This window comes from Neodiprion virginianus, chromosome 2 (assembly GCF_021901495.1).
Source record: "Neodiprion virginianus isolate iyNeoVirg1 chromosome 2, iyNeoVirg1.1, whole genome shotgun sequence".
Taxonomy (NCBI): domain Eukaryota; kingdom Metazoa; phylum Arthropoda; class Insecta; order Hymenoptera; family Diprionidae; genus Neodiprion; species Neodiprion virginianus.
The window spans coordinates 14,218,745-14,245,919 of NC_060878.1; the positions used below are offsets into that span (position 1 = coordinate 14,218,745).

General features: G+C 39.3%; 1 protein-coding gene across 8 annotated transcripts; it reads right to left on the minus strand.

The window, feature by feature from the left end:
• Positions 1-222: 222 nt before the first annotated feature.
• On the minus strand, positions 223-26,865 carry LOC124298646 (uncharacterized). 8 transcript variants are annotated; one of them, XM_046750926.1, is made up of 17 exons: positions 26,610-26,865; positions 21,582-21,762; positions 19,064-19,130; positions 17,946-18,010; positions 10,003-17,549; positions 9,729-9,859; positions 8,731-9,501; positions 8,527-8,644; positions 8,267-8,397; positions 8,036-8,179; positions 6,488-7,879; positions 5,976-6,394; positions 5,544-5,777; positions 4,303-5,256; positions 4,062-4,191; positions 3,482-3,845; positions 223-3,034 (listed from the first exon to the last, which is right to left on the minus strand). In XM_046750926.1, the coding sequence occupies exons 2-17, from the start codon at positions 21,737-21,739 to the stop codon at positions 1,242-1,244; spliced, it is 14,418 nt and encodes a 4,805-aa protein (XP_046606882.1). In that variant the 5' UTR covers positions 21,740-21,762; positions 26,610-26,865; the 3' UTR covers positions 223-1,241. The 8 variants fall into 8 exon arrangements, with proteins under 8 accessions (XP_046606882.1, XP_046606881.1, XP_046606884.1 ...); XM_046750925.1 differs by lacking the exon at positions 26,610-26,865 and adding an exon at positions 23,607-26,069; XM_046750928.1 differs by lacking the exon at positions 26,610-26,865 and having other exon boundaries at positions 4,303-5,044; positions 5,120-5,256; positions 21,582-26,069.
• Positions 26,866-27,175: the final 310 nt, after the last annotated feature.

Below are 27,175 nucleotides of genomic sequence, written 5' to 3' on the forward strand. Positions count from 1 at the left end.
CCTTTGCACTTTTATTCCAATAATTTTTTGATTTTTAACAACACTTCCATTTTATTACGATTTTTTATATAATTACATGGTTTCACTACTATGTGTACAACTGACGTTGAACATGCAAGGTATGCAAAGTTTGGGCGCAAAGTTTGATATTTTCTGATACTCATTCCAAAGTTATTTTGGCCTCGGCTAAAACTAATTTTAACACAGATTATTTATACATAATTATAAAAATCAAAAATATTTATTCACGTTTTTATGGTACAGTGTATATACAGTTCCTAAGGTCTAAGCCTAGTTCTAAGCTTCCGGACACTTCTCAGTCTTGTCTTTCAAAAACCAACTATCCCCTAATCTTCTGCTCCATATGAATGAAAAAAAAAAGAGGAAAATTCATGTAAAAATGAAATATCAGGAATATTAAGTGGCAAAAACGAAATTTGAATTAAAATGAAACTTCAACGATATATCGACATTGTATGCAATGACATGAACTTGTAGTTTCATGGATGAAACAAAGCTGTGCATATCGCATTTAATTAGTTTTAGATACTACGTAAAACTTAAAAGCTTTTTTTTCAATACACAAGTCGTGATTGTATTTAATTTCCTACTAGAACTGCAAGTCGTCAATAAGTTTCTCAGAGTAGCTTTAGAAGATTGGCAATTTAATTGCCAAGAAACCTCAAAGTTCAATAATGAAACCAAATTTAGAGATTTGCTTACGTATATAGTTATATTAATAATTTGTCCCACTGAACTTTTTTCATGAGTTTCTTCATAATAATAAAGTTAAATCAAGCATGATACGGTGCATAAATCATGTCATATATAACTTTTTCACTGCAAGACTTTGTTCACTGCACATAAAATGATTCATTAGTTAGTTACCGTTGTTTATCGTACAATCCGACATTTTATATGCATAAATGCTTGACAATAGTCATTTGGTGATATGGAAATACTGAATGTGGATATACACTTAATGGGAATAATAATATTTCATGGGAAATGCTGCCACAACATAAATTCACTATTATACAAAATAAAAAGAACATGCAAGCTGCGATAGTTCCTGCTATTAGACATTGAGATTGATGATCTTGTTGAGGATTTTGTACTAAAGACAAGTAATGTGTACGTGAAAAACTATAATGATTCAGAAAAATATAACCATGATTTGTTGTATCAATGGATCCTTGACATGTATCAGACTGTGTAATCGTTACTGGACAAAAACTCTTTTATGTACGATTTGAAAATAGCGCTGAACTTTTAAGATCTTGCCTAAGATCTTTCACCATTACTCTGGGATTTATGTTCATCAACTGACCAAGTGTCGCACAGTTTACCTTCATCTGATGTCCACCTACTGACATATATGTACTCAGACTAGCCAAGCTGATCGGTGGGCTGGTGACGTGATAGTAAGAAAATCCAGCAGGACTTCTCATTGGATTTCTATCACTGTTCGGAGAGCTTGCTCCTAAATGGTCTCTGCTAGAATTGACCAGAAAGCTTGATGAATGCCTTGTTAACGTCTTAGTAGATTTTCGCGCAACGCATCGCATTTTGTTAGGCGAAAATTGAACACGTGATGGTGGCTTTGCTGTTGACTTCTTAGCAACAGCATGCTTCTTAGGCTCAGTTCCGACTTTCGTTTCTCCGGTCATAGTCGTACTCATGACCCACTGCTTGGGTTTACTCCATTTAACTTTGGACATCATGTTCGTAACGAGTGAATCGTAGTTGGATATACTGTCTATTTTCAATTCCAATCCTGGATGAAACTCAGCGTTGTGCGCTGCTACCAGGTTTTGGCTGGCAAACGCTGCGTTGCAATATTTACACGTTAAAAAGTTCACATGCTTCACGACGTGCTTTTGCATACCCCCAATGGATACGGAGGTGAAGGAGCACTCGGGGCAACTGTATCCCCTGTGTTGCTCTTCGCATTCTTGTTTCTTAAAATGCAAAGGCAAATGCGAGTGGAACATGTCTTGGTGATGATTCATTTTTTCCTCTGTTTCGCAAAATTCATTGCACCACTGGCAAGTCCAACCTTGCTCTGCCATGTCATCTAGTTTGATAAACCGGGGCGGTAGATGACTGTGCTTCCGACGTATGTGGACTCTCAGTGTTGCTTTGACTCCCTTCTTGTCACAATAGCTGCATTGTAGAAGATTTTGAGTTGAGCTCTGCAGTGGCATGCACATCGTTTTGTACTTGAATGGTAAACCAGTTTTCCATTTTGAAGGATCATTTTCATCTTTTCGTTCCTTATGTATCATTTTCCAGTGACTTCTAACAGTATCTAGTGAACTACTATGCAAGCTACAATAAAAGCAGCAAAAGATAAGTTTTTCCGATGTATCGCCAGCTAAAGGAACTTGTTCTTCTTCAACATCATCACTGTATTCTTCGATCCTACTCTTTTTTTCCTCACTCAGTACCGGGCTTCGATTGGACGGACCAGCCGTTGAGAGTTCTTCAACTTTAAATGGTGCATGCGGGTGGCTGACTTTCCAATGCTGCCAAACGTCGGTATCAGCAGATCCGCTAAATGCACAATGGCCACATTTTATAGTACTCTTATTTGCGTGCATGCGCATGTGCGCTTTAAAACCTGTCAAATTCAGTGCACTGAAACCACACAAATCGCATACATCGCGACAAGCGGTTCTATCTGTATCATCCTTTAATTTATTCAGATCGGCTGCACTTGATTGACGTTTGCGTTTTTTCGTTTTGCCGGAACAAACCAAACCATATTCCTTTTCCCAAAACTCTTTAGTTAATTCGGGACCCCCAGCTGCAGGATTATGAATAATTTTGACCGGTAAATCAGGATGCTTGGCAGTAATGTGTTGGCGCATCAACACTTCAGAATTGGTACTTCTATCGCAATATGGACAAAGGAAATCCAGACGTTTCAGATGAGCCACTTGTACATGCAGTTTGAATCCTCGTAGCCTGGCAAACCTCATGTTACAATGTTTGCATAATAGAGTTTTTTCTCCGTCTTTGCTATCTCGAGCTGCAACGTTAAAAAATTTATTGTCATATCAATTATTTGTTAATTGTCGCCCCACTTGTTCCGAGCTAATGATTAATTCACTTGTCTACGTGATATTTCAGTTTCCAACATTTTTTGCACAGTAATTATCATTGAAAGAAGATAAGAGAAATTCAAAGTGTTGGAACATTTTCTTAATTGTCATTGAAAATATCGGGTTGGAAGTCTGAAGACTTCAGTACAAAATGGAGCAAATTTGTGAAATTAGAACTTTCCAAAAAAAAGTAGCACTTTAAAACGGTGTGCGGTTACGTAAGTAACTGCACAACCAGTGTGACATAAATATCAGTTTCCCTCTTCCCTCATGTGTTGATACTTGTTACCTTTATGCCACACATTCTGTTCATAACACAATGTGGTAAGTATTAAATTATCTAACATTAAAATAATAGTAATAATAAACCTTACATTTGGTAGATGTTGTTTTTTCCTTTTGTACTTCAGCTTCTTCTAAATTATCATCTTTCAGATCAATGACAAGATCGTTGTTATCTCTACTATCCTCATCGTCGACATCTGCCTCCATATTGGCATCAATGGAACTATCTTGCAATTTACTAATAGCATGTGTCAAGTCAAAAGTTTTCGAAGTATCATCAGTTGCTTTTATTACTGTTTGTACAGAGGGGTTAATTTCTTTCGCTGACTTCTTGAACTGTCTAGATACTTGAGAAGGCCCAGATGGAGTAAGTTTATCGACTTTTGCTTTTGAACTAGATTTTTTCGTTATTCCTTTAATAATACTTGTTTGTCTTTGCAATAGAGTTGTTACCTGAAAAGTGTAAATTATGATGTATTGACGGATATTCCTAATAAGCTACTGCAAAACAATTTAGTCAGGATGTCTTTGCGATATGCAATGCAATATAAAATTTTTTTCATCTTAATCATCTACCAACAAACTCCTTGATTTTGCATATAACATTTCTGGTAAATTGTGAGTATACAAAGAAAAAAAAAGACTGGCTACAGTAACTTATACACTCACCCACTCCTCAATTGAATTATCAGGGGTAAGCATTTCATGGTCTGGCTCTTCGCCAGGATGTTGTTTAGTAAAATGTTTGACTAGCGTGTGACGATTTACAGACAAAAAACCACAAGCTCTGCAATGCCATCTGTAAGAATCATGCTACGTTGAAGATTTTTCATTTTCATCAGCATTGTACAATACCTTATATTGTAAATTGATTTATTAGTTGGATAACAAGATATTTAATGCCACTTACTTTTTGTACTTCAATTCTCGGTAGAGATGATCCCTTAAATCATGCTTATACCTCGTCTCAAAATAGTTGCAGAGTGTGCACACGTACAAGGTACCATTTGGTTTTCCGTAAGGGCCAAACTGGCCCATTTCAGAGTCGCTCAATTCGCTAAAGTCTTCTGAAATGCTAGTGTCAGTCACCGGATTTTCCAAGCTCTCGGGTAGTTTATCATCTTCAGTTTTATCTAACAATCGTAATTTGTCAACAGCACGAATCTTGCTCACTCGTTCGTTAATTGGGCTATTTGGTTCAGTTCCTTTCTTTATTTCAGTGGATTTGGCTGTTATTATTTTAACTTTTTCATCACTAGATTTCCCTATTTCACTGGCAGTCGATTTACTGGGTTTAAACTTTGCCTGTTTGCCTATAATATCACTTCCTTCACTCTTGCGCTTGGCGCTTTTGACAGGAGAATCAGTCGCAGCTGCAGCTTCTTCGTCCTCTAGAAGGATACCCCGAATGTGTCTTATTCTGGGCATGTCGCGCCTCCACAGAGGCGTTGTGTCAAATGGTTCGTCATTTGTGCCTTGATCTGTCATCTCCCCGATTTTTTTCAGACCACCTTTAAGTTTCTGGTAGATCATATCATATTTTATTTGAGGCTCCTCGGGGTGTCTCGAAACAAAGTGTTGTTCAATATTAATTTTCCCAGTTGTCTTGTAACTGCACTCGCCGCACTTAAACTGAGACCGTTCTTCATGTTCTGTCGACGCATGTGAAATCATTTCATTTTTATATATGCACTTATAATCGCACAAGTTGCACTTCCAGTGATTACCATCACGATCCGGACCTTCATCTTCCACTTCATCTTGTACGTTCTGAGTAGTTTCAACGCTTTCCGGTTCTCTGATTACTTTCACGAACGGCCGTTTATCCCCGTGCTTGTCTGAAAGATGTCTCTCCACAACGTGCCTGTTTACAAATTTAAAACTATTACACGACATAGAATTTACTTATTAAGAATTGAAAGTTGTCGAAACATCTGCCAAATTTATCTGTGCCTGGAAGGATTGAGATAGGTTTCCAAGGACCCATGTAGCAAAATATACATCAGTAAGATGTTTGTAATAACATGCCGTTTGCGTCAAATGATCTTCAGAGACGATCTGACGTCCACAATATAAATTTGATATATATTTCTTTGCAAAACATCCCGGTAAGCAAGCATAACTGAGTCAAATTTGCCACGCTGTACAAACCTGTGATAATGGTGGTGATTACAATGAGAGCATTTATATAATCTAGTGTCGTGCATTTTCAAGTGAATCCCCATCTTGTCTATCCCTATGTTTTGGGTCTCTTGTCCTGGCTGGGGTGACGAGCAGTGAGGGCAGCGGAAATATGGTTCGTCTGAATGTAGGGCTTTTAGATGACAGCGTAACATCGTGTCGTCAACTGTCAGGTAATTGCATTCGGCAACGCCGCACACATATCTAGGGTGAAATTCAAATTTAGGTAATTGTGATGACACCGACATGCATTCGAATTTCATTTATCGAAGTGCGTCTTCCTGTAGATCCTTAGTGTAACAAGATCTCTCCAAAGCAGATTGTGGAAAAAAAATTTTGCGGTGCACATGCCAGAACTAACACTGTAATTTCAGTTTCGATAACGGCAGTGAAGAAACATACCTTTTGTGTTCTGGTACAAACTGAGGCAAAGATGCATCATCGGTATTCTCTTTGTTCACGTCGCGCGATTTGCTGCCCATTCGCCCATTCTGATGCGAACTGCTAGCCAAGTTGACCATCTTATCAAACATTCTTTCCTTTTTATCCAAACATGGTACTGGATTCACAGGACCAGATTCAGGTACACTTTCATCCTTAGCATGAAGTTGCAGGTGTCGAATCATGTTTGTTCTTACTTTAGTTCTATATGGACAAACAGCGCACATCACTTCTCGATTATAAATAGCTTGGCGTGGCAGGCACTCTATTTCATCAGGATTAAAGGATAGCTTTTCAACATCTATGGATTTCTCGTTTTCCTTATCTGACACTTTTGTGGGTGTTCGTTTTTTCCCCCTTCCTTTCTCTGTTGCTCCACCCTGAAATATAATGACACCTGTTTTATAATCATACCTAACAAATGTATATTTCAAACACAAATAAACAAACTCTTGGATTGCATTCATACTAACTATTGGTTGGACAACAAAGAGGCCATCGGTTGATGGGTTCTTGGGGTCTGCAGGCACTAATTTGTTAGAAGCGAATTTATGTTTAGACTTCATGTGAGACATAGCTTGATACGGCATTGTGCATCTCATTGAACACAATGAGCATCCAAAGCGTTTGAGGCTGTGTGTCTTCAAATGTTCCAGCAAAAATCCCACTTTAACAAAACGTTTCTTGCAGTGCGCACAAATTAGGGATTTAATGTCATTGTCGGCTGTGCAATTTGATAGGTGGCATTTTAACAGCTCTGGTGTATCCGAATTGAAGCTACAATTGTAGTTTCCACATTTGTACAAGTCGCTGCCGGTGAACCCTGTATCTTTTATATCATCTAAAGTAAGCAGCTGCCTAACTGCGTTGGAAGTTGTTTCCAAGTTAGTATTCGGAGTAATGTTCAGATTTGTATCGCTGCTATTACTTTCCATAACAGATTGTGTTTTCTCAGTTTTATCACTGGTTGTTGCGGTACTTGTTGATATCTGAGAATGCGTTTTAGCATTTTCAGTCGTTTTAACTTCAGGTTTGCTGGATTTTGTTACAGTCTGCGTGTTGTCTTCCAATATTTCTATATCGCTATCGTCTGAGGGTTCTGCTTTCTTTTCAGTTGAATCTATGGCTATTGGCGATGAATCAGAATATCCATCATGCGCAAAATTATTCAAGCTGTCAGAACGTTTGACACCCTTATCTCTCACTAATTGTTCGAGGGAATTTGAATGTGTGTTTGAACTCAATGGATCTGCTGCATTCTTAATAGTTAATAATGTTTTCCTCAAATCAGATTCTTCAACTAATTTTTGCGAGTTACCAACATCTGGACAGCCATCACTGTCATTATTGGCAGAATATTCAAATGATAAACAAGTTTTGAGCCTGTGCTCCTGGGATTGCCCTAACGACGAATTGCTGATTGACTTGTCAATGTGTGATTTATCTGGTAGAAGTTCTATATTTAGCGGTATACAATACTCGTTCGGGTCATCTACCTCGGGAATAGATATCCTATTGTCAAGACATTCATCCTCATTGGTGTCCTGTATAGTGTAACGTGACATTGCTGGTGTTCCTGTAGCGTTACTCTGGGTCTCACCACTTTCAGAAATTTGAGAAAACAAATTTCTCTTTAATAAGCTTATGTTGACTCCTCTGTCCGAACTGCTCAGGAATATCTCTGTCGGCGATGTGCTGCTGGAATTTTTTGAAGTACTTTGGTCATCATTTTGAGATTGAGGTTTTGCCAGTTGCCAACATTCTTCAGGGATTTCTTCAATGTTGGTTACAAGATCTGTATACTTGAAATCGTCTTCCACGTTTTTTACTATCAATTGATCAATCACATTTTGTTCCTTTGTTACCTGTGGCGAAGAGAAAACACTTTGAGTTATTTTACAAAATCCAATAAACCTTTACTTGCCACAACAGCAAATATTCGCAAGACTTGGTGATAATCTTAAGCTTAAGTTAACAAATGTCTACGGTGACTATTCATACATTTTTTCTTATCAATTTACCTGTGACATAAGGTTTCTTTCAATGACATGTGGTGGTAGATTACAGTGAACGTTGCTAAGATGATTATGCAGCTCCCACAACATGTCAGACCCATTGACACAGTACATGCATTGATATTTGTATATTCCATGGATTTTGTAGTGCTGTGGAAGACGAATATTAGGTAAAATAGGTAATAACAGTTGAAAAATGTCAAGTAAATTATTCAGAATGTAATCGGGAAATCTTACAGACACAAGCTGCTCTGGTTTCAAACTTGTTTGAGCACACAAGTGGCATTTGTATATCGAGAGTAGTGGACCATGTTTTGTTTTCAAATGTGAAATAAACTTCTCAGGAATGTAAAAACTCTTCCAACATTCTGAAATTCGAAATTGTCGCTATAGTGCTGTCTATTCTAAAGAAAGAATATTTGATATTTGGGTGCTTTTTAGGTATTTCTGCAAGTTTATATATAGTTTACATATAAACTATAAGTAGGATAATTCACCTTGTTGGCATATAAATGGTTTTACACATTCGCTACGATCCATGCGTTCATCAGGTATTTTATCGTGAATCGCCTTGCCTTGCAACACAGTTATAACCTGACTTGGATGACTGACAGCCTGAAAATCACGTCAAGTTATATGTCACTATAGCAAATAATGTACACCAGTCTCTCTGGTTAATTTTTAATAATACAACGTCGTACCTGATGTAGTTCTACATAAGATTGAGTTACAGCTCTGTAAAAGCAAAATCTGCATTGATACCGGCAGTGCGCATGTCGATTTATCAAATGTGCTTCCATTGCATCCCAATCATCTAAAACTGTACAACAATAAGCGCAGTTTTGATATCCGAAAGGTCGAATCGCTTTTTCTTTGACACAGACACTCTCGTGTTCGTTGCAATGCTTTTTGAAGTACTCTAACGAGCTTGTTGTATAAGTACAGTCACGTGCCATACACTTGAACATGTGACACAATTTCGCAGGCGTCAACATCAACTGATAAGCTTCTGGTGATTTAAGTTTTATAGCAATTGATTGCGCCACGCATTCCTTGTGCTTGAGCAATGTTGCTGTTCTTGTGAGCTTGATTATTTTGTAATTTGGTTTCACAGGGACTTGAACACTTCCAGCTGGTTTTACTTGTGTGGCTATTGTGGCTGTGCCAGTTGTTTTCACAATTTTTGGCATAAAAACTGACTTCTTTAGGTGCGTGTTGTTTTGAAGTTTTGAAGTAGATTGTACTGGTACAATATTGGTTACGACTTGCTTGTTCGAGGTTTGAGAAGTAGAAGGGAGACTTTTCAGTGGAATTATTTTTAAGGGTTCCCCAGTGTTGTTCATGGTGTTCATAAGCCGTTGATTTAAAACAGACCTATTTCCCACTTTCTGTAGAATAATTGGGCTCTTTTTCAATATTGATATCCTGGGTTTCACGGGCGACGTTTCCACAGCTTTTCTTATATCGCTGATCTAAATAAAACATAGAAATAAAGACTTTAGCTGACTAAAACAATCCCGACAGTGTTAAATTATATAACTAATAAGCGGCAAGACTTCAACAGATATTGATCAGATATTTCACTGAATATTGGGCATACAGTTTCAACTTCTACATATTCGCCAAACAATGTGTATGGAAAAATTATTAAAATTAAAAACAACTGACCTACAAACTTGATATTATAGGGATTACTTACTATAGAACTTTCATCCTCTGCATCATCCCCTGTTGGAGCAAGACTGACAACATTTTCTATTCGTAAAAACGAGCATTCTTCTTCTGTGTCTGTCTGTAGAACATCCACTCCCAAGTCCGAAGCACTGCCTTCTGGTGTAAAATATTACGGGATTATGAAACGGTATGATAATGTACACGGAAAAGCTGCCTTAATACATTCATAGTGCTAATTAAAAAAAAACCCTAACGTTGCTGCAAAGACATTCTATAACAACGGAATTTTATTTTCGTACCAGTGCTGGATAATTGATTTTCTTCGTGAGCCTCGACTGGATTTGAAGGCACGGAAAGTTTGTCACCGCTCAGTCGTCGTATCCTAATCAAAGTTTTTGGTGGACTCGAGTCATCTGATGGTTCGAGCTTGGCTTCTTTAGGCTTAGTAAACTGGTTATTCCAGAGTTCTTTAATATGGGATAATGGTACAACATCAGGTGCTTCCGGAATGATCTTTTCATCATTCACCTGGTCAACGTTCATCTGCTCATCATCTGTAGCTTGACTAGACATACCAGTCTTTGCGCTCTGTAGCTGAGCTGCAAGTCTCTGGATTGTGATAGCCATGAGACCTCTGGCGGAAGCATTATTATCAGTTGCAGTTTCCTTCAGTAACGAGTTGACATCTTGCGATATCTGATTCTCTGACTGTTCGTTGCTAGAATCTGACTCAAAAGGTACAAATGTACTTGTCATTTCGACGTCACTTGTCTCCGTATCACTACCAAAATCTGGCAACGTATCATCAAAGGATACCAGCGGATCTTTTGGCTTTGATTCTGAATTGTTTGAACCATTCAAGTTATCTTGAAGGCTCAAACCTTCTTCGCAATTCATCGAGATGTTCAAATTTGAATCAGATACAAGCGTTATTTGATTGAAGGAATTTTCATCTATATTCAATTTGGACGGTTTTTTGTCACAAAGATTTTCTTCCACATCTGATTGAAATAAATTTATGTCCGAGCACGGCTGGGATTTGTCTGGCAAACTCATAAGTGGATCACGACTATTTCTCTCTATTGCATTCGGTTCCTTATCTACTTGAGAATTTGTATCCATTTTGACTTTCAGCTTATCGATTATCGACAGAGATTTATTTATTCCATCTTTGTTGACTTTAATCCCAATATTTTCGACGATCTCCTGCATCTTTTTTTTCCTTTGTAATTGAATCTCATGCTCTTTAATTGCTACTTCCGGCGGACATACAAAGACACTCAAGTTTCCACCAACAGTTGACGTTTCGTTTTCTTGCTGTGGCAAAACAAATGCTGTTTCCATACTTTCATTGATTCCAATTTTTTCAACAACCAATGCTTTCTTGCCTGCTGCATTATCCACTTCTTTTTCACTATTTTCAGCATCAGTTGGTACTTGCAAGCAAGTGCTTTCTTCAGTAATTTTTATTTCAGTATTCACATTGGCTATGGAAATTTTTTTTTGTGGACTGTCAGTACCTGTCATCGGAACTTGTTGTATGTCCGTTGCATTCTCAATAATTTCTATAATTTCATCTGTCTGGTCTAACACTTCTGTGACTGTCACACTAATTTTTTCAGGAGTCGATACATTATCATTTCCCACCATATTGTCCTTGAGCATTATAGTGGAGTCAATCTTGGTACTAGATCCTGCATTAACTCTTTTTGACATATTTATTTCAACGATTTTCGCAGTGGAATTGTAACGATGCTTTGTGAGTAAATGTTTTTCAATGTTGCACTTCTTTAGTTGTACAAAATTGCATAGCGAACAAATGTAACCGTTTACGGCATCTTCCTCAGGTATACTATCTTCAATGATTGCCACCGAAACATTGTCCGCAAATTTACGACACACCTTATAGTAATGGGATTTAAGAGAGGATTTCGCAACAGTTTGGTATGGGCAGCTGACACATTTAAATCTATATTCTCCGGTATGACCAGTACAATGTTCATAAAACGCTTCTTTTGCAAGTTCCTTTGTATCTGTTGTACAAAAAAGGCAGAATCTACAATTATATTCGAACTTTTCATTGCTACACGACTTTGGACCAGCTCTTCTCATATCACTGTTACTCGATTCTTCAATAGCTACTTTTGCGTCGGATTGCGGGAGTCTTGAAATCAGAACTTCATCTTCAGGATGATTTAATTTATAATGATGAACAATATTTTTACCCGTAAATGTGCACAACATACACTTGTACCTCTCTTGGCCTGTCCATGCATGCTCGAGTAACTTTTCAGCTTCCGAACTGCTTAGATCCTCAAACGTATTAACTTGGTCAATACTGTATACTTCATTATCAGTGATATGCTCAATGTCGGCTGGCTCACCATCGTCTGTGCTTTGTTTTTTATCTGGAATGTTCATGTTTTTACACCCTCTTACTTCAGAATTTGAGTTGACAGAGTCTGTGCCTGGCACACTTTGTTGAAAGGTAACGTCATCATTATCCAAAGTATCATTGTTTCGAGATAGATTTGAGTTTCCTGGTTCTTGCGACATGTCTAGAGATTCAACAATATTCAAAGTTTTGTCATTCAGATCAGCTTCTAATGCTGGAATTTCAGGAGATATTGAAACGGATGTTTTCTTCTTTTTCCTTTTCTTCTTCGATAGAATACCCAATTGCCAGTTGAACTTTTTCTTTTTTCGCTTTGTGACACCTTTTTTGATTCCTTCATTATCACAAATACTTTCATCCAATTCTTCATCCGCATCTGCATCACTTTCTTTCTCAATTTCCTCTGTGACTTTTTCTGTAGCAGGTTTAGCAGTTAGCCCGATCAAAATGTTACTCAGCAATTCTTCATTTGTATCTTGTTGACCTTTGGTTGTATTTTTGGTATTCGAACTTTTGGTATTCCTTCTACTGAGTGTGCTACTACCAGACATGGAGATGTCTGACAGAACGCTACCTTCGTCAGTCAACGACATTGTATCGTCAACTTTATCTTCGGTGGTTTTGGCAGACTTGTCGTTTTTAGATCTTTGATTGTGCGTTTCAGTGGTTTGCATGCGAGTTTTTCTTCTAGATACTCTTAGACTTACAACTACTTCGGGTTCAGGTCGAGATTCAGGTTCTGGATGGAGGGATATATCGACGGCTGCAGCCAGGTCGGACACATCAATGCCAAAACTTTCATCCGAAGAACTTTCGAACATTATCTTGGAAGAGTCAATTCTACTGGGTTCCGTTTTTTCAACTACTACTCTCGGGATACGTTTGCTACGTCGTAACATCACTTCCCGCGATTCCTCAAACTTTTCCGCGTCTAGAGATTGCGAAGCTTCGGACTTTTGCGGCGATTCGCTTGGCTCTGTTACTGTTGTTGCCTCTGATTGCGAACTATAGAGAGACTTGAGACTCTCGGACGGCGTTAACGAGTTTATCAGTGGTTCATCGTCCTCGCTATCCGAAGACTCTATATACTGCCTTGAAATGACTTTCGAAACCCGTTTGGAAGTTCGTTTTTGTAAACCGAGATGCGACCCTTTGGTAGCTTCTGGTTGCGAAGCTTTAGAAGCTTTATACTTGTTACGATTATTCTGATCGAAATCATTTGCTTTTAACTGGTCCGCAAAATCTGTTTCATCAGTTTCGGAATTAATGATATGTTTGCTACCGGATTTACGTGTTTTCTTATCGGCCGCGTCGCTAGAACTGTTCGGAAGCGTTGGTACAGTTGAGTTCAAATTTCCGTTCCCTTCTTTGATCAATCTGCACATTCGATGTCCAGTTGCAGTAACAACTCCTTCACTTATAAACATTTCTCTTATATCTTCCTGTAACATTTCCAACGAATTTCTTCTCTTATTCTTTATTTTTGCCGGCACCTTTTCCTTAACTTTTTCATTTTCGTCAAGTGGCTGCGGATTGTCTTTGGGTAAATTTGATTCGGCCAGCTTGCTGTCCACAGGGTTTTCGGTAGCTGATTCTTTTTTCTTTGAACCTTTCCCTCGTTTTTTATAGCCCCTCTTTTTCTTTGGCGTTGAAATTGCCAACTCTTCAACTGCAGTTGTGGCATTAGAAACTTTCTCATCTTCGTCGGAATTTTTCGATTTCTCCACAATATCGAGTTTAGATTCTGATGCAGTGTCATTATCATTTTGACTGCTAGCATTAAGTTTGCTCTCCTGCTCAATGTCGGCAATTTTTGTTGGATCATTGGTATTCTGTTCATTCAACGTATCTTTGAGCAAACCTAATCTATCTGCTAATGATTCTTCGTCCGAACTATCTGAAAAAATTACACGCCTTTTCTTTCTTACTTGCAACTTTCTTGATTCCATGACTTTTTCTGTGCTTGAGCTACTGCTTTCAGAGTCTGACTCGATAATTTTTTTAATCTTTTTCATTTTCTTTGAATGAAGAGCTTCGCCTAGTTTGTGTAATAATTTCGCTTGGTCAAAAAGTTGTTTTCCCTGGCCAAATTCAAAGGATTTTCTAATTAAAGCTTCGATCCATTCTTTGGTTACTTCTTCTTTCGGCTTAGATGTGTCTGATTCTTTTGGAGGGTCAATACTATCCAATTGTTGGACAGAATCGATCATAGGATGTACTTGAGTAGAAGTAACCACAGCGTCGTGAACATCGTCTCCAATTGACGAAACAACTTTGTTATTTATAGCATTGTGAACTTTATTATCGTCCAGTTGTTCAGGTTTCGAGATATGTACAGCCAATGCGCTTGCCGCATCATCCGTTCTTCCACTTTCCTCTTTCGCCTTTCGCGTAATTTGATCGCCTTCATTCTTCTCATCTTTAGCATTTTGCTGACTTGTTACAGGTAATTGTTCGTGCATTACAGAAGAACTGATCTCTGATACTTTTATTTCAATGATGGCAGTTTCAATTTTTGGCAGAGGAGGTGGAGGATCGGGCCGTTTGATTTTCGGAATTTTAAACTTTTGGAGGCCATAACCTTGTCCAGTCTTAGCTTTAGTATCAATAACGCCATACAGACATTCAAGTGGAGAGTGCAACTTGTCTTTCAACATTTTATCGCTCTCCTTATCTTCAGCTTCAGATTCTCTGCGATTTTTCGCTTCCATTAATTTCTGGTTCTTATTTTTCTCCTTTCCTCTCGGTTGTATTCCATTCGGGCTGCTCTTTCTGCTTCCCTTTGTTTCAGAAATACGTCTTCTCGGATCTCTGTCACCGGATGATCCCACGACGTCTTTGACCGAATCGACTACATTGAATGCGTCTTTTATCAATCGAGGGTCTCTAACCGTTGTAGCCGCTACAGTCTCTTTGGGTATAACTGGACTCGGCGGTTTCTGCTCGGTTCGCATGCGAGGATCTCTTTCGGAAACTCTGTTATCTCTATTCAACCGAACTCGATTATCCCTCTCATTATGGCCGTCGCGTTCCCACTCTGTTCTTCGAGAATCGCGTATGAACCCGCATCTGGAATCGCCTCTACCACCCCTGTCGTTGTAGTAACGCTCCCTTCCTCGTCCACGCCGGTTCCAGTCATTGTCATTCCGCTCTCTGTCCCGACTCCAAAGCGACGAAGGAGTGCCAGGCCTGGTGTAAGGTGCGGGCGTTCCTGGTCTACAGGCTGGTCCGTCATTTCCGGACCTGCCACGAGCGGAATCGCCGTCCCTTCTGTATCCAACATCGCTAACCCTGGTCGTTGACGAGTCCCAGGTGTGTCGCGGTTGAGAAATGTCCGATGGCCTGTCGTACGACGCGTCATAGGATCGGTTCTCCATTCTGGTATTCCGATATTGCGGCCCAGTCGGATAGGCGGACGGTGAAAGCAAGGGCGGTATCACGGACGTTGGACCGGGCGTTTCTTCTCTGAATCCGCCTTCGGCGTGCAGACCACGGTTTGTTTCTTGCGGTCGAGATGCCGGATTGATCATCGGTCTGATCGGTGGCGGGTGGGGATTGAACTGCGGTATTCTAGATTCGGGGTCATTCATTTGGTGAAAATCGGGGGTCATTCCTGGAGGACAGTTTGACCCCATTTGCCACATATCTTGATGGAAATTTGTATTGTTTTGGTTGCGTTGGTAAGTGTTGGAGGGTGCTTGTGTGGGCGGGGGACGAATATTTCCACTGTAATTTGGCCCCGAACCCCATTGGGGAGAGTTAGTAAACTCAGGGGCCATGGGTGAAGGTAGTAACGGGTTTCTTTTCGTCATTGTTCCCGTGTTCCTATTGAAGTAGTCGACGTTTTCTCGCCTGTACTCGTCATTCCTGCCAAGCGTACATGCTGCATCAGCGGACAGAACATTTGACTGACTGCGTCTCTGGTAAAGCGGTGCATTCCTTATGCTTTCGTCAGTCTTTGAGCCCGGGTCCATATTATTCCGAAGATTTGGGTATGTCATGTTTCCTACTTGCTCCTCCGTTGGTCGAGACAGATTACCAGAAACTACATTCATGTCTTTAGCGTCATCTCCACATTCTCTTTCTTGCAAATCTCTAAATTGCCGCGGGTGTCGCTCGTAATTATCCGCATAGCGGTGTTCCTTTTCATTTTCCTTCTCTATCATTGTATTTTGCATCGGAGATGGCGGAAGATTCCTATGATCGACAGGTTTATCTGCGCTCAATAGGCTCGGAGATAATAGCGGCTGTGATATTCTAGGTGGTGAAGGTGTTACTTTGGTATCACCAGCTTTGGAAGTTTCGGGTCTCGAACTTGACGAGGAAATCGAATGCTTATGAGGTAAGCATCTTCGAGCAGTTAATTTAACAATATGTTTATCTATTTCTTCCCATCTCCTTTCACTTTCTCTGTCGATGTCTTCTTGAGTTAACACGAAACTATTCGGAACTTTCGATACTTCGCTGCCTTCCTTCAGATTTCTTCTTTGATTTCTACCTGCCAGCGTTTCCATTTTACTTTTACCGACATCATCTATCCCAGAGTTCTTTGAAGTCTTGGATTTTGCATCATTAGCCGCAATATCTTTGTTATGTTGATCTTTTTTTCCGCAATCACTTTCCTCGCACAGTAATTCGGCTAGATCCTCTATAGAAAGCGGTGGTTCAGTAAGTACCGACGGCGGTGAGACCAGTAACGGTGTAGAAGGTTTCGGGCTTAACTTTGGTTGATTAACACAGTCTTTTTGGCGCGGCGATGTAATTTTTAGTCTTGGGAATAATATATCTGGATCGGGAGACTTGAGTCGAACTTCTGGTACATTTACTGGGGATTGTGACCTTCTATCAGAATGCATCGTACCGGCGCTCGTACTACCGTGCCTACTCTTATCAAAAGTTGGCATAATTCTCCGCAATCCTCCCAAGGAAGGAGCAGGTATAGCCGGTATATGGCGAGGCGCCATTGGTACATGGGGTCTACCCTCCGGAATGACTTTTTGTGGTAAATTGTCGCAAACTAATTTCGCAGCAGTAGCTACATCGGTTCCTGGCGCAATCACAGATTGCCATGTGTTTCTACGCGATTTGTTAATTTGATTCTCTGACTCCTCGAGCATATCCCACTCAGAGAAAGGATCATTGCTATCCAACCCGCAGTTATTTGAATTGTGATTCGTAGAATTTTGGTTATTTTTACATTCGGCTTTACGCTCAGTGGGAATGATAATTGGGATTGTTACTGGTATGTTTTCACATTGATCGGGACTGGCAGGTTTACTGTCACATTTACAGGCGCTTGCTTCATCACTTCGCTCGGTGGGTATAATAATAGGAGTCGATTTTGGCATATGTTCAGGGCTGCCAGTTGGACTGGGGCTTGCCGGTGTTTCATTTTCCAACATTTTTTCTTGAGAAGGCTCAGCTAACTTGGTCTTAGCCGTGTCCTTTGAACTGAAAAAAATTTCTCATCATTCTTCCATTTTACTCTACAAATGTATATTAATAATACATTTACAGTACGGTGTCATAATAATGTGAGGCTTAAAATTAAATTCTTACTTGTTCATTATAATTAAAACATAAAGTCTTTTATGTTGAACAATGTTCACGGAAATATGTAACATTCTTTCAAATAAGTGCAAATTGTGTAAAATTCTGTTTTACTGCAGTAGTAATTATGAAAGTGATGCACTGGCATTAATAAAAATATGATGTAGGAATCAATTTTTCATAGGACTAGACTGCTCTTTTGAAGTTTTATTTAGTAAACCGAAGTTGAGAATCCTCCATCGAATTTAACATATTCGATTAAAAGATGCTGGTTTGTCAATCTATGATACGACTTACCTTGCGTTTTGCGTAGAGTTTTCTCCAGATTTTTTGTGCAGGGGATTAATGCCTGCCGTATTGCCCTAGAATCCGCGTAAGATTAGTGATAATAAACATAGAATGGCATTAATGCGATACGTATTTGGCTCTAAGAAGTATGAGATGGGAACGGGCGAAATAAAACAGTGCAGATTATTAAACAATAAACTTAATTACTCGTCAATATGAATCCGCACACAAAAATGTCCGCCTTTTTTTCAACATGAAATGGCGGTAAATACGTATTCCACGTATATCCATTCCTACTTTCTCGACAAATACACAGTCAAATTCGAATACCCGCATACATTTATAGTATCATTTCGGTTTTCTTCACGAAATCAATAATACGGTCTCCTTCTTCGCCATCAGCCAAAATGAAGTTTTGAAAACGAACACTACCCGCCACGGCGTAATAAACACAAGTTGCACACATATACGAGGAAGTTAGCGTAGACAATTTGCTGAAATGAAAGACATAATGTCGAAATGCGAGAGGTTCCTGACGCGTTTGCAATAATTCGACTTTGACTGCAATCAAATCATCATTATATATATTATATTTCAGCTTCGACAAATTAGTGAAAGCTGATGAGATTGAAGTTGGTTACGATAACCTAATGATGTATGTTCAGGAAAAATTGTCATTCCGCATTTTCAGGAGGGTCTGAAACTCAATAAACTGTTATAAAACAAAAACAATCTCACGTTCTAAAAACTCAACACATTCAGAGTCATTGCCAAGTTGCAAGCTGATGACTCTTTTTCAATCTTTCATTATGTTAACGTTACTAACTTCAACGTAAAAACTGAAAAATGTCCACGAAATTCACTCGTAGATGTGTACATATATGTGATATGTATTGCCTGAAGTTCATTCTTGAAGTATGATGCTACACTTTTCGTTGCACTTGAACTGGTGAAGTAATAACAAATATTCGTGTTTCCGCATACACAATAATTATCGAACTCAAGTTACAAGACGGCACATCATTATGAATAGATTTGATAGTTTAAATGCACGTAATCCACGTAGGAAAATATCGTATTATAGGTACAGTGTGGCATATAATGAAGATACAAACAATTGTAGGTACCTTTTCTACTTTATTGTGTAGCTTCTGCAGGACATCCTCGCATCTCTGTAAAGTTTCGATCCTCAACCTGTATAACGAGGATATTCAATAGTTAATGTTTACCCAAACACATAAAAATGGATAATGATGCATGATTCATGGGTGTTGCGTCTGTTAATTAAACATCTCTTTTTAAGATTTCGACGTCACAGTATGAAGCACGGTACATTGTCATTTCTTAGTATAACATGTATATCGTTTCAATTGAACAGAATTGAATTCTGTTGAATCCTGAGAAACCATCCATACAGAAATTGTATAACTAAAAAATAAATGGTTTCAATAGTTACTGACCCAAAACTCGTTAATTGATTTTCAAAACACGGCAAAGAAAAAAACCTGGATATGTCCAAAACATGGGATTATTACGTATGGTCTTCTTAGCCGAGCCATCATAAGGAATTGGCAATAGATCAATAGATTGGAAACACCCATCGCATAATTTTAGAGGTAAGGAACAAAAGTTTATTTCAAGGTTATTTGACAGCGTAATATTTAAGGTAACCCATGTACTCTAATTATATACTATAGACTCAATAATTCACAAATTTAAATTCAGCTTCGAAAATATGTAGGAAATGTTGCTGAGACCTGATTTCCCTAGTAGTTTCTTTCGGCTTTACCAGTCCGCGGCACGATCAATATATCGCAAGTATAGAAATACAAACACGCGGGAGAGATAATTAAAGTCGTGATCAAAGCTCCAAGCACCGAACGCTGCGTGACTTTTGTCTCGCATTAACGGTCCTTATTCTGGCAAAAATCATTGACCAGTTTAGCGTTTGAATAATAAGATGAAAGATCAATTAACTACGAACGCAGAAGACACACATCGTAACACTCCTTTCAATAGAGTAGTGCAGAAAACGTAATTTAAGACGTGGAAATCATGGCTTTAATTTCATATGAAAATGCAGCCTCTCGCGAAACACAAGTCATAGGGTATTTTAAGAAGACCGTCAACAGAGTGCAGACGAACGGCTGTTCCCACAACGTCTTTGACAATATGTAAATCGTATAGATCAGCTGTTCGCACGCGAATAGGACAGACACTCCCTCCCGGCTTGAAGCTGCTCACTCTGTTTCACATTGCCCTAATACAATCTGACCGAACCCAACCAAAATGGAACACACCTAGCACAACCTCGCTCTTACCCTTCTCATCGCTTTAAGCATCCCCCTATTCCGAACACTGTTATAACGGGGCAGGTAAAGAAAAACTGGCCGTCAACTGCACCTGCGCAAGAAAACTAATCGGACAAACTACAATAATTGTAATTGCTGAGAAGGCGGTGACTGCAGGAAGCAACTACAGTATAGCTGAAAAACCGCTCTTCCACGAATGTCTTACGTCTCAGGAACTTCGAATGATGAAATAGATGTTAGATATCGAGCCAATGTCAATTTCCATACTAGTAAATGAAACCACTGTGACAGAAGAAATGTCAGGGATGCTCAGTGGAATTATTCGAATGAAAGTAAGTATATTTTCACGAATGAGACGTAATATAAAACAAAAAATTACGATGGATGTATCAGAAATTTGTGATCGTCACCTATGGTTGAGACAAGGCAATGTCAGCTTCGCATGTTACTATGCGTATACACTGGTTGGATGTAAATACGTAATTACGATAGTATGAGTGTATCAACTGGGTTTTGTGATAACCCACAACGTCAGGTGTGAAAATATTATAACTGTGCACAATAGATGCATAAGTACTGAAAACAGTGAAAGAAGATGCTACACACAGCCGGCAAAGTAATGTTACAGAAACTGAAATAAAAAACAAGAAAAAAACAACGCAAAAGAAAATAGAAGAGAAAAAATAATAAATTTAAAACAATAAAGTAAAATACAAAGTTTACTTGAAAGTTGGAGCGGACGAAAAGTAACAAATACATATTGATCGCAGTCAGCCTCATACGTCAGTCTTGCCCAATAAACTGCAAGAAAGTATTTGCCTTTTGCACAATTTCCCGTATTAAGTACCTCTTTAATGGGATTCACTTCGATATAGTACCAAATTCCGTTATGCGAAGATTTAACCTCGCAATTGCATACATAGACTGTTGTAACGGCGTATGTATTTATTCGCATTGATTTAGCTTAGTCGTATATTTACTGACCAAACCAGGAGCGCATCGTGATGTAGATATAACGGGGATTTTCCCTATATAAACCCGATGACGAAAGAACGCCGGAAAACGGGATTTTATAATTCAAGAAGTCAGTCGACGGAATGATGACAAGAAGGACAAAGGGATATGATACATTCTTGTTCTCGATGCCACGTCTTGGATTCTCATTTTGTTGCTTTCTCTTAGTACCGGATGTCGCCACTATTGGCCAATCGTTGTACCGCGACCAATCTTCAGTCAGTTGCAGTTAATTTTGTCACTCATCACTCGTAATTGCATATAATGTAGGTATAGTGATAGGTATACTGGACCCCTTGATGACGAGGATGTGACGTACTTTCTTTTGCTGTTGGACAGGATCCCATGTAGACTTTGCATCTTCTGCAACTGGGCTTCCCTTGACTTATCCTTGACCTTCTGGAGCCTCTCAATCATCGCCTCCAAGAACGGAATGTATTTTTGCATCTCCGCAAACTTCTTGTCGTATGCGTCCATGATGGCTTCGTTGTTTGGATTACCTAGGTCCACAATTAAATCGTTTATCGTTTCCATCTATAATCAATATTCTTGGACGTCTTCTTGCGACGTTATCTTCAAGGGAAGTGGGGATTGAATGTCCTAAGTATACTGTTCTTGCAGTACCAGTCCTATGCCAAATAGGCGCGATTAACACTACCGACTTTTCACATGCTCATTCCAGAACTTTGGTTGTTTTCAATTCATCCAAGTAATCCTTTTTTGAATCGCGACTCTTTGAAATAAGACAGGTCTACGAAGCGATAAAGGTGGCAGCAGGCACCTTAACAATACTGCCGAGTATATGCTTAGTCAATTAACTGCAGGAATCAGTTAAGTAGTCGAAACGGCTAGAGCAGGATGGTTTTTTGATGAGGGCTACTGGATCGTGCTTCATTATTCATGCCATTCTATAGTCATTATCTATACATACAAATGATTGAATTATCAAGTGACAATTTTGCAGGGTTGAATTCACAGTATGGATTTTGGCAAAGAAATTTTCAATTGGGTGAAAAGTACACGTATTTAAAGTAAAATATTAAGTAGGCGAAACATTGTTCAAAGTATACTGAAGAAGCATTGCGTAGGTCCTGCTGCGGCGTTGTGTTAATTAATTTTTATATCTTTTCTAGTTTATATTAAGCATGCACATGCAGCCCTGTCACCTAGTAGATAGCAGGTGCGTTGTACAACCGTTCCAACCAACATGCAAAACTTATGTGCTAGAGGAGGGTTCATTTCATGAGGACTCGGTGAATGAGAAGGACTTGTTTCCTGGCGTATGAATATCTATATGCTTAATACAAATATGTATATATACTGTACAGCTCTAAATAATATGTATTACGAGATACAATATTTCAATTCTGTGGCTGCTCAAAGAGTGGAGTCCTGTTCTCTGTACTTCAACAAGTAGTTTGATTTTTTTTCTTTCATTCTTTGTATGGATTCAATTAGAATGAGCCACGTCAGTGAACAAAATTAGTCATGTACAAGTATGGTCTAAACTTTAATACACATAGTCACTTTGAGTAACACAAAGCGAAACCGTTTCAAAAGATATTCATGGTATGTGGTACCGAGGCATATATGTGTATTGACCGTTATCTACGTGTTCCCGATGTTGCCGGAAGTGAAACACATACACGTACAGTGGATTCTTGAATTCGCATAGGTTGATTCATATCAGAATGTATAATATTACATTTATCGTTTTCTGCATCGCATTACATCTAGCTGTTTATCTTTTTCTATCTACACAGTATCAATCTCGTCCGCGCAATATGTATACGGCAAACGCAGTTCGACCTCGTACGTTGGATGGGTGCAAAAAATGTGATTTGTTTCGAATTCAAAACATATTCGACAGTTTACCAAGTCTCTTACACGATGGTTTCCATCAACAACTATCTGATGATATGTCTATGGATCGAGTAACTGGACAATTCACGGAAACTTTGAAGAACAAATTTAATTTCTTTATATAAGTAATAATATAAATTTTGAAACATTTAACAAACCACTGCTCTCATATCCACCGCAGTGTCTTTCCTAATCTCGCAGACTATCAATGCGAATATACCATTTACCGCCGTTGATATATCATAAGGATCGCTTTAGTCACGTAACCGTTTGAAGCTTACATATAGTGCACTAGCTTTACGCATCACTAAATTAGAATTTTTTTAAAATAGATTAAGCAAAAAGTACTTTATATTTCCATTTTCATAACGTGAAAAACAGATCCGGTCGATCAGGCAATGATTGAAGCTGAGAAAAGCAAAGGCTGAGGGGATCACTATTTCACACGCGATCAGATAAAGAAAATACTTATAGTCCATACTGCAATTGTGTGATGTAACGCCACGCATTCCTGGACATCAGACATTTGTAAGGTAGACTGAATTAAAGTCAGGCGGATTGTTTGCTGATTCGCATCGTTGCTTTCAACATTTCCCGAGGTTGTGCGCATGTATCGATACATCACGGAATAACGCATACGCAACCAAAAACAGACATTTTCAGTGCGTACGGAAATGAAGCACAGACAAGGAGCATTTAGCCTAGCGGTAATCTACTGGCAAGAGAAAATTACGCGAAGAAACTGGACATGTTGCGAATAACTTGATGATTGAAACAATTACATTTCGCCGGAACCTCACAAAATTAATCCGTAGCACCCAATGATTAATCACTCTTGTACTTTTCAGTGTACACGCCGACTCCGAAATGTTTGGCGTTTAATATTTTGTATTTTCGAATTTTCTCAACGTTTTCATAATTCAATTGAGTTTAAAATGATCTATGTAGCGTTGTGCAATTCACATTGCCAGTTTGGATCCAGAGGTACTAATTTCTTATTTGAGTACCACTGTTTTAACACACGCGAGTCACACTCACGCAAGAGGTCAATGAGCTCCACTGGACGTTAAAACTGCTCCATATACATATATGTACACATGCAGGCACGCACGCACGCACACACACACACACACACACATATGTGTGTGTATATATATATTTGTGCATGTGCATACACAAGTTTTCCATCCAACTCACCGAGGTATACACATATTTATGCTCATTTTTTCATTTCTAATATCATCAGATAGCTTCGCATATATAATATATCCTGGCAGCCACTCACTAGTACGCTGCACTACTAGAGAGGTGTTGTGTCAAAGAGAATGGCCCACGCCACGCCGTACAACCATAAGCAAGACAGCTCTATACCCGAGAAAAAAAACACTCCACTACACCATTTCTATGCCTAAAATAATTTTTATAACGGTGTAGGGTCGGTATTATTTGCAGAGACCCATATAGATCGGTGTGTCCCTGGTTTATGGTATAATTATTGCATAGTACGCGTGTATCTATACCGGCACATGTATACGTACCAGATCACAATTATTTAACCTATCACAAGGGCAATCGACTCCTACGAGATCGCGTTATTTTCGAAGCACATTTTGACGAAAAACTTATGCGTTTGTTGGCTTCCGACGGATGTTAGGGCGACAAGCGTATTATGGTAGATGGCGGCTGAATCGTCGCCAACCGTTAGCCTCGGCGACAGTGCTCGGCGAGCAAGCGATATCTCTATACGCCACACGGTAAGTCTGGTTGACTCCGATTAATCACGGTTATGCGGATCCTAGGGTTGTAGGTGCGCGGCTACACTCCTTCTTGTATCGTCTGTCTCCCGCACTCAACGAAAGTAACCATGACAGCTCGACTCTGAGACTGGGGAGATCCGAAATGCGGAGAGGAAATCCACTCTTGATTTTGAGGCTTTGCCTATCAGAGACGGAGCTGGCGTGGATCGTACTTTGCAGAGTCTGGGCTCAAGCGCGCTCCAGGACTAGTTGAAGCAGGGTTTCCCCCTCCCTAAACGGGGTCGAGGCCTGTTTGAACAGTGTTGCCAACCCTTCAATTCTTAACTCATTTCCACTGATAATACGTTGTACTTTCCTATCGGCGTGACTCGGTTCGCAAACTCGCTACCTTCGTCGAAATTTATATTGTAATTACCCTCTGTGGTATTACGTCTGTGAGAAACGACAGTTCATGCGACAATTCGTTGAAACAAAACTTGGTCATTCCTGTCTCTCATGACAACCACCTTTGATTACTATGCATTCGAATGTTTTTTTTTTTTTTAAACTGGAAGTGTGTAGAGTTACAATATGCCGTAGTATTATTAGATTTAACGCAGATTTTATGATTCGTATAACATTACTTAAAAGGAAAGGATACAGGGACCTTGTGAGAATTGATCACTCGGCTGACGACAACCATGACGCTTCTCTACTATTATTCGCTGATGATTCGAGATATGTTTGAACAAATGTTAGGTAGGAGTAGAAAAGAAAAAAACATATCAAATATGGTAACGTGTGGGGCCCGAGATGCCATTTTATCATTACAGAATGAACTACGCCTGAACAAACAATGACTTCGACACAATTTCTCCAGGCCCTGCAAGCCACGCATCTCTCTATGGACCACTTTATCCGCCATTACGCTTATCGTCTGAAAATGTAATCCGAAACCAAAAATAGTCGATTGAACGCAACAACATTTTTCAGAATCGATTGCACCACACGTTTTGAATACCAGAAAAAACTGCAGTAAAGCGCATGAATAGTTATAACTGAACTACGGATTGTCCAAATCCGAAATAAATAACGCACGGTTAAAAACCAGTAAAGGATACTCTAGTCACGATCGTACTAATTGAATGCACTGCCGTATCCTAATTACGAAAGAGATTCTATAGACGCTGTAACATGATCAAACGAAATATGGCTTTGTGAACTGTTACTTATCCAAATGCCACAGTATGCATGAAACCGATATGCAACAATATACCTATATACGTATGTTGTATACACATGTAGAGTTCCGCCACACTCTCTCAATGGTAGTATAGAATGCTCTAGAGTAAAGATAATTGGTTCGAGCTATGACATAACACAAAAAGGTAAAGAATGAGAAGTCTGTTGAAAATCATACTTTAAGATGGAAAAGTTTCTAATCCGTGCTAACAAGTACAGAATAGCCGCTGAAAGTCCCTCTATCAAATAGAATAGTTATTCACACATTTTTGCGACAGGAAAAATTACTCTGAAGAATAAGTCTAAGGCAATTCATGTACCACGTAGTGTTTCTGTGGATGTGGCCTGGTCGTAAACGTTGCAACGATGCATGTACGTGGTTCAAATAATGAGACTAATTGAAGAGACACGAGGCTCGCAACAGAAATATCAATTTTCTATGTTTTGACCTGAAGCAATAATTCCCTCTTAAAAGTTCGAAGGAATGATACAATCGTCATATTTACCATAAATTTTAAGAGATCGAGGTACAGGTTGACGATACTGCGCGTAGCTAATTAATCACCACAGGTCACTTTCGAAATAACACTTTTGTCCTGGGATACGTGAACAACGATAAATTAATGATGGCTGACCGACTAAACTCGGATTTACGATGCAAAGATCGCAAGGGATGACGGAACCTCGGACAAATATGGAGGAGTGGCAGGGACGAAACTTCTGTATTCAATAGTACGAACACGACGCTATGGCCGCTCCTCCCTGCTTTCGTAAATGTCCGCGGTAGTCACTGTAGTACTAAACTAGGCTGATTCAGTCGAAGACTGCCCACCGTAACTGAAACGACGTGTAACATACGTTGTATAGGTAAATATACCGGGCCAGAATTTCCTCAAAGCAACGCTTGATTATCCAACTTGAGTTTTGATCGAGATTCTCTGTACGCCGTTGCACTGTCAATCTTGCCGCCGTGCATCCCTCACTCTTGTAACTGTTATCAACAAATCGCGCAGGGCTGAATAGATATATGGTCGACGACTCTATTCCCAATGTCCGACGAGCAACGACACTG

Coding starts and splice junctions, on each gene's coding strand:
- LOC124298646 (XM_046750923.1), bottom strand. CDS start 21,796: ATGGAAACGATAAACGATTTAATTGTGGACCTAGGTAATCCAAACAAC. Junction 8,398..8,526: donor ACCATTTATATGCCAACAAG/GTGAATTATCCT, acceptor TTCGAATTTCAG/AATGTTGGAAGAGTTTTTAC. Junction 7,880..8,035: donor AAAGAAACCTTATGTCACAG/GTAAATTGATAA, acceptor TCTTCGCCACAG/GTAACAAAGGAACAAAATGT.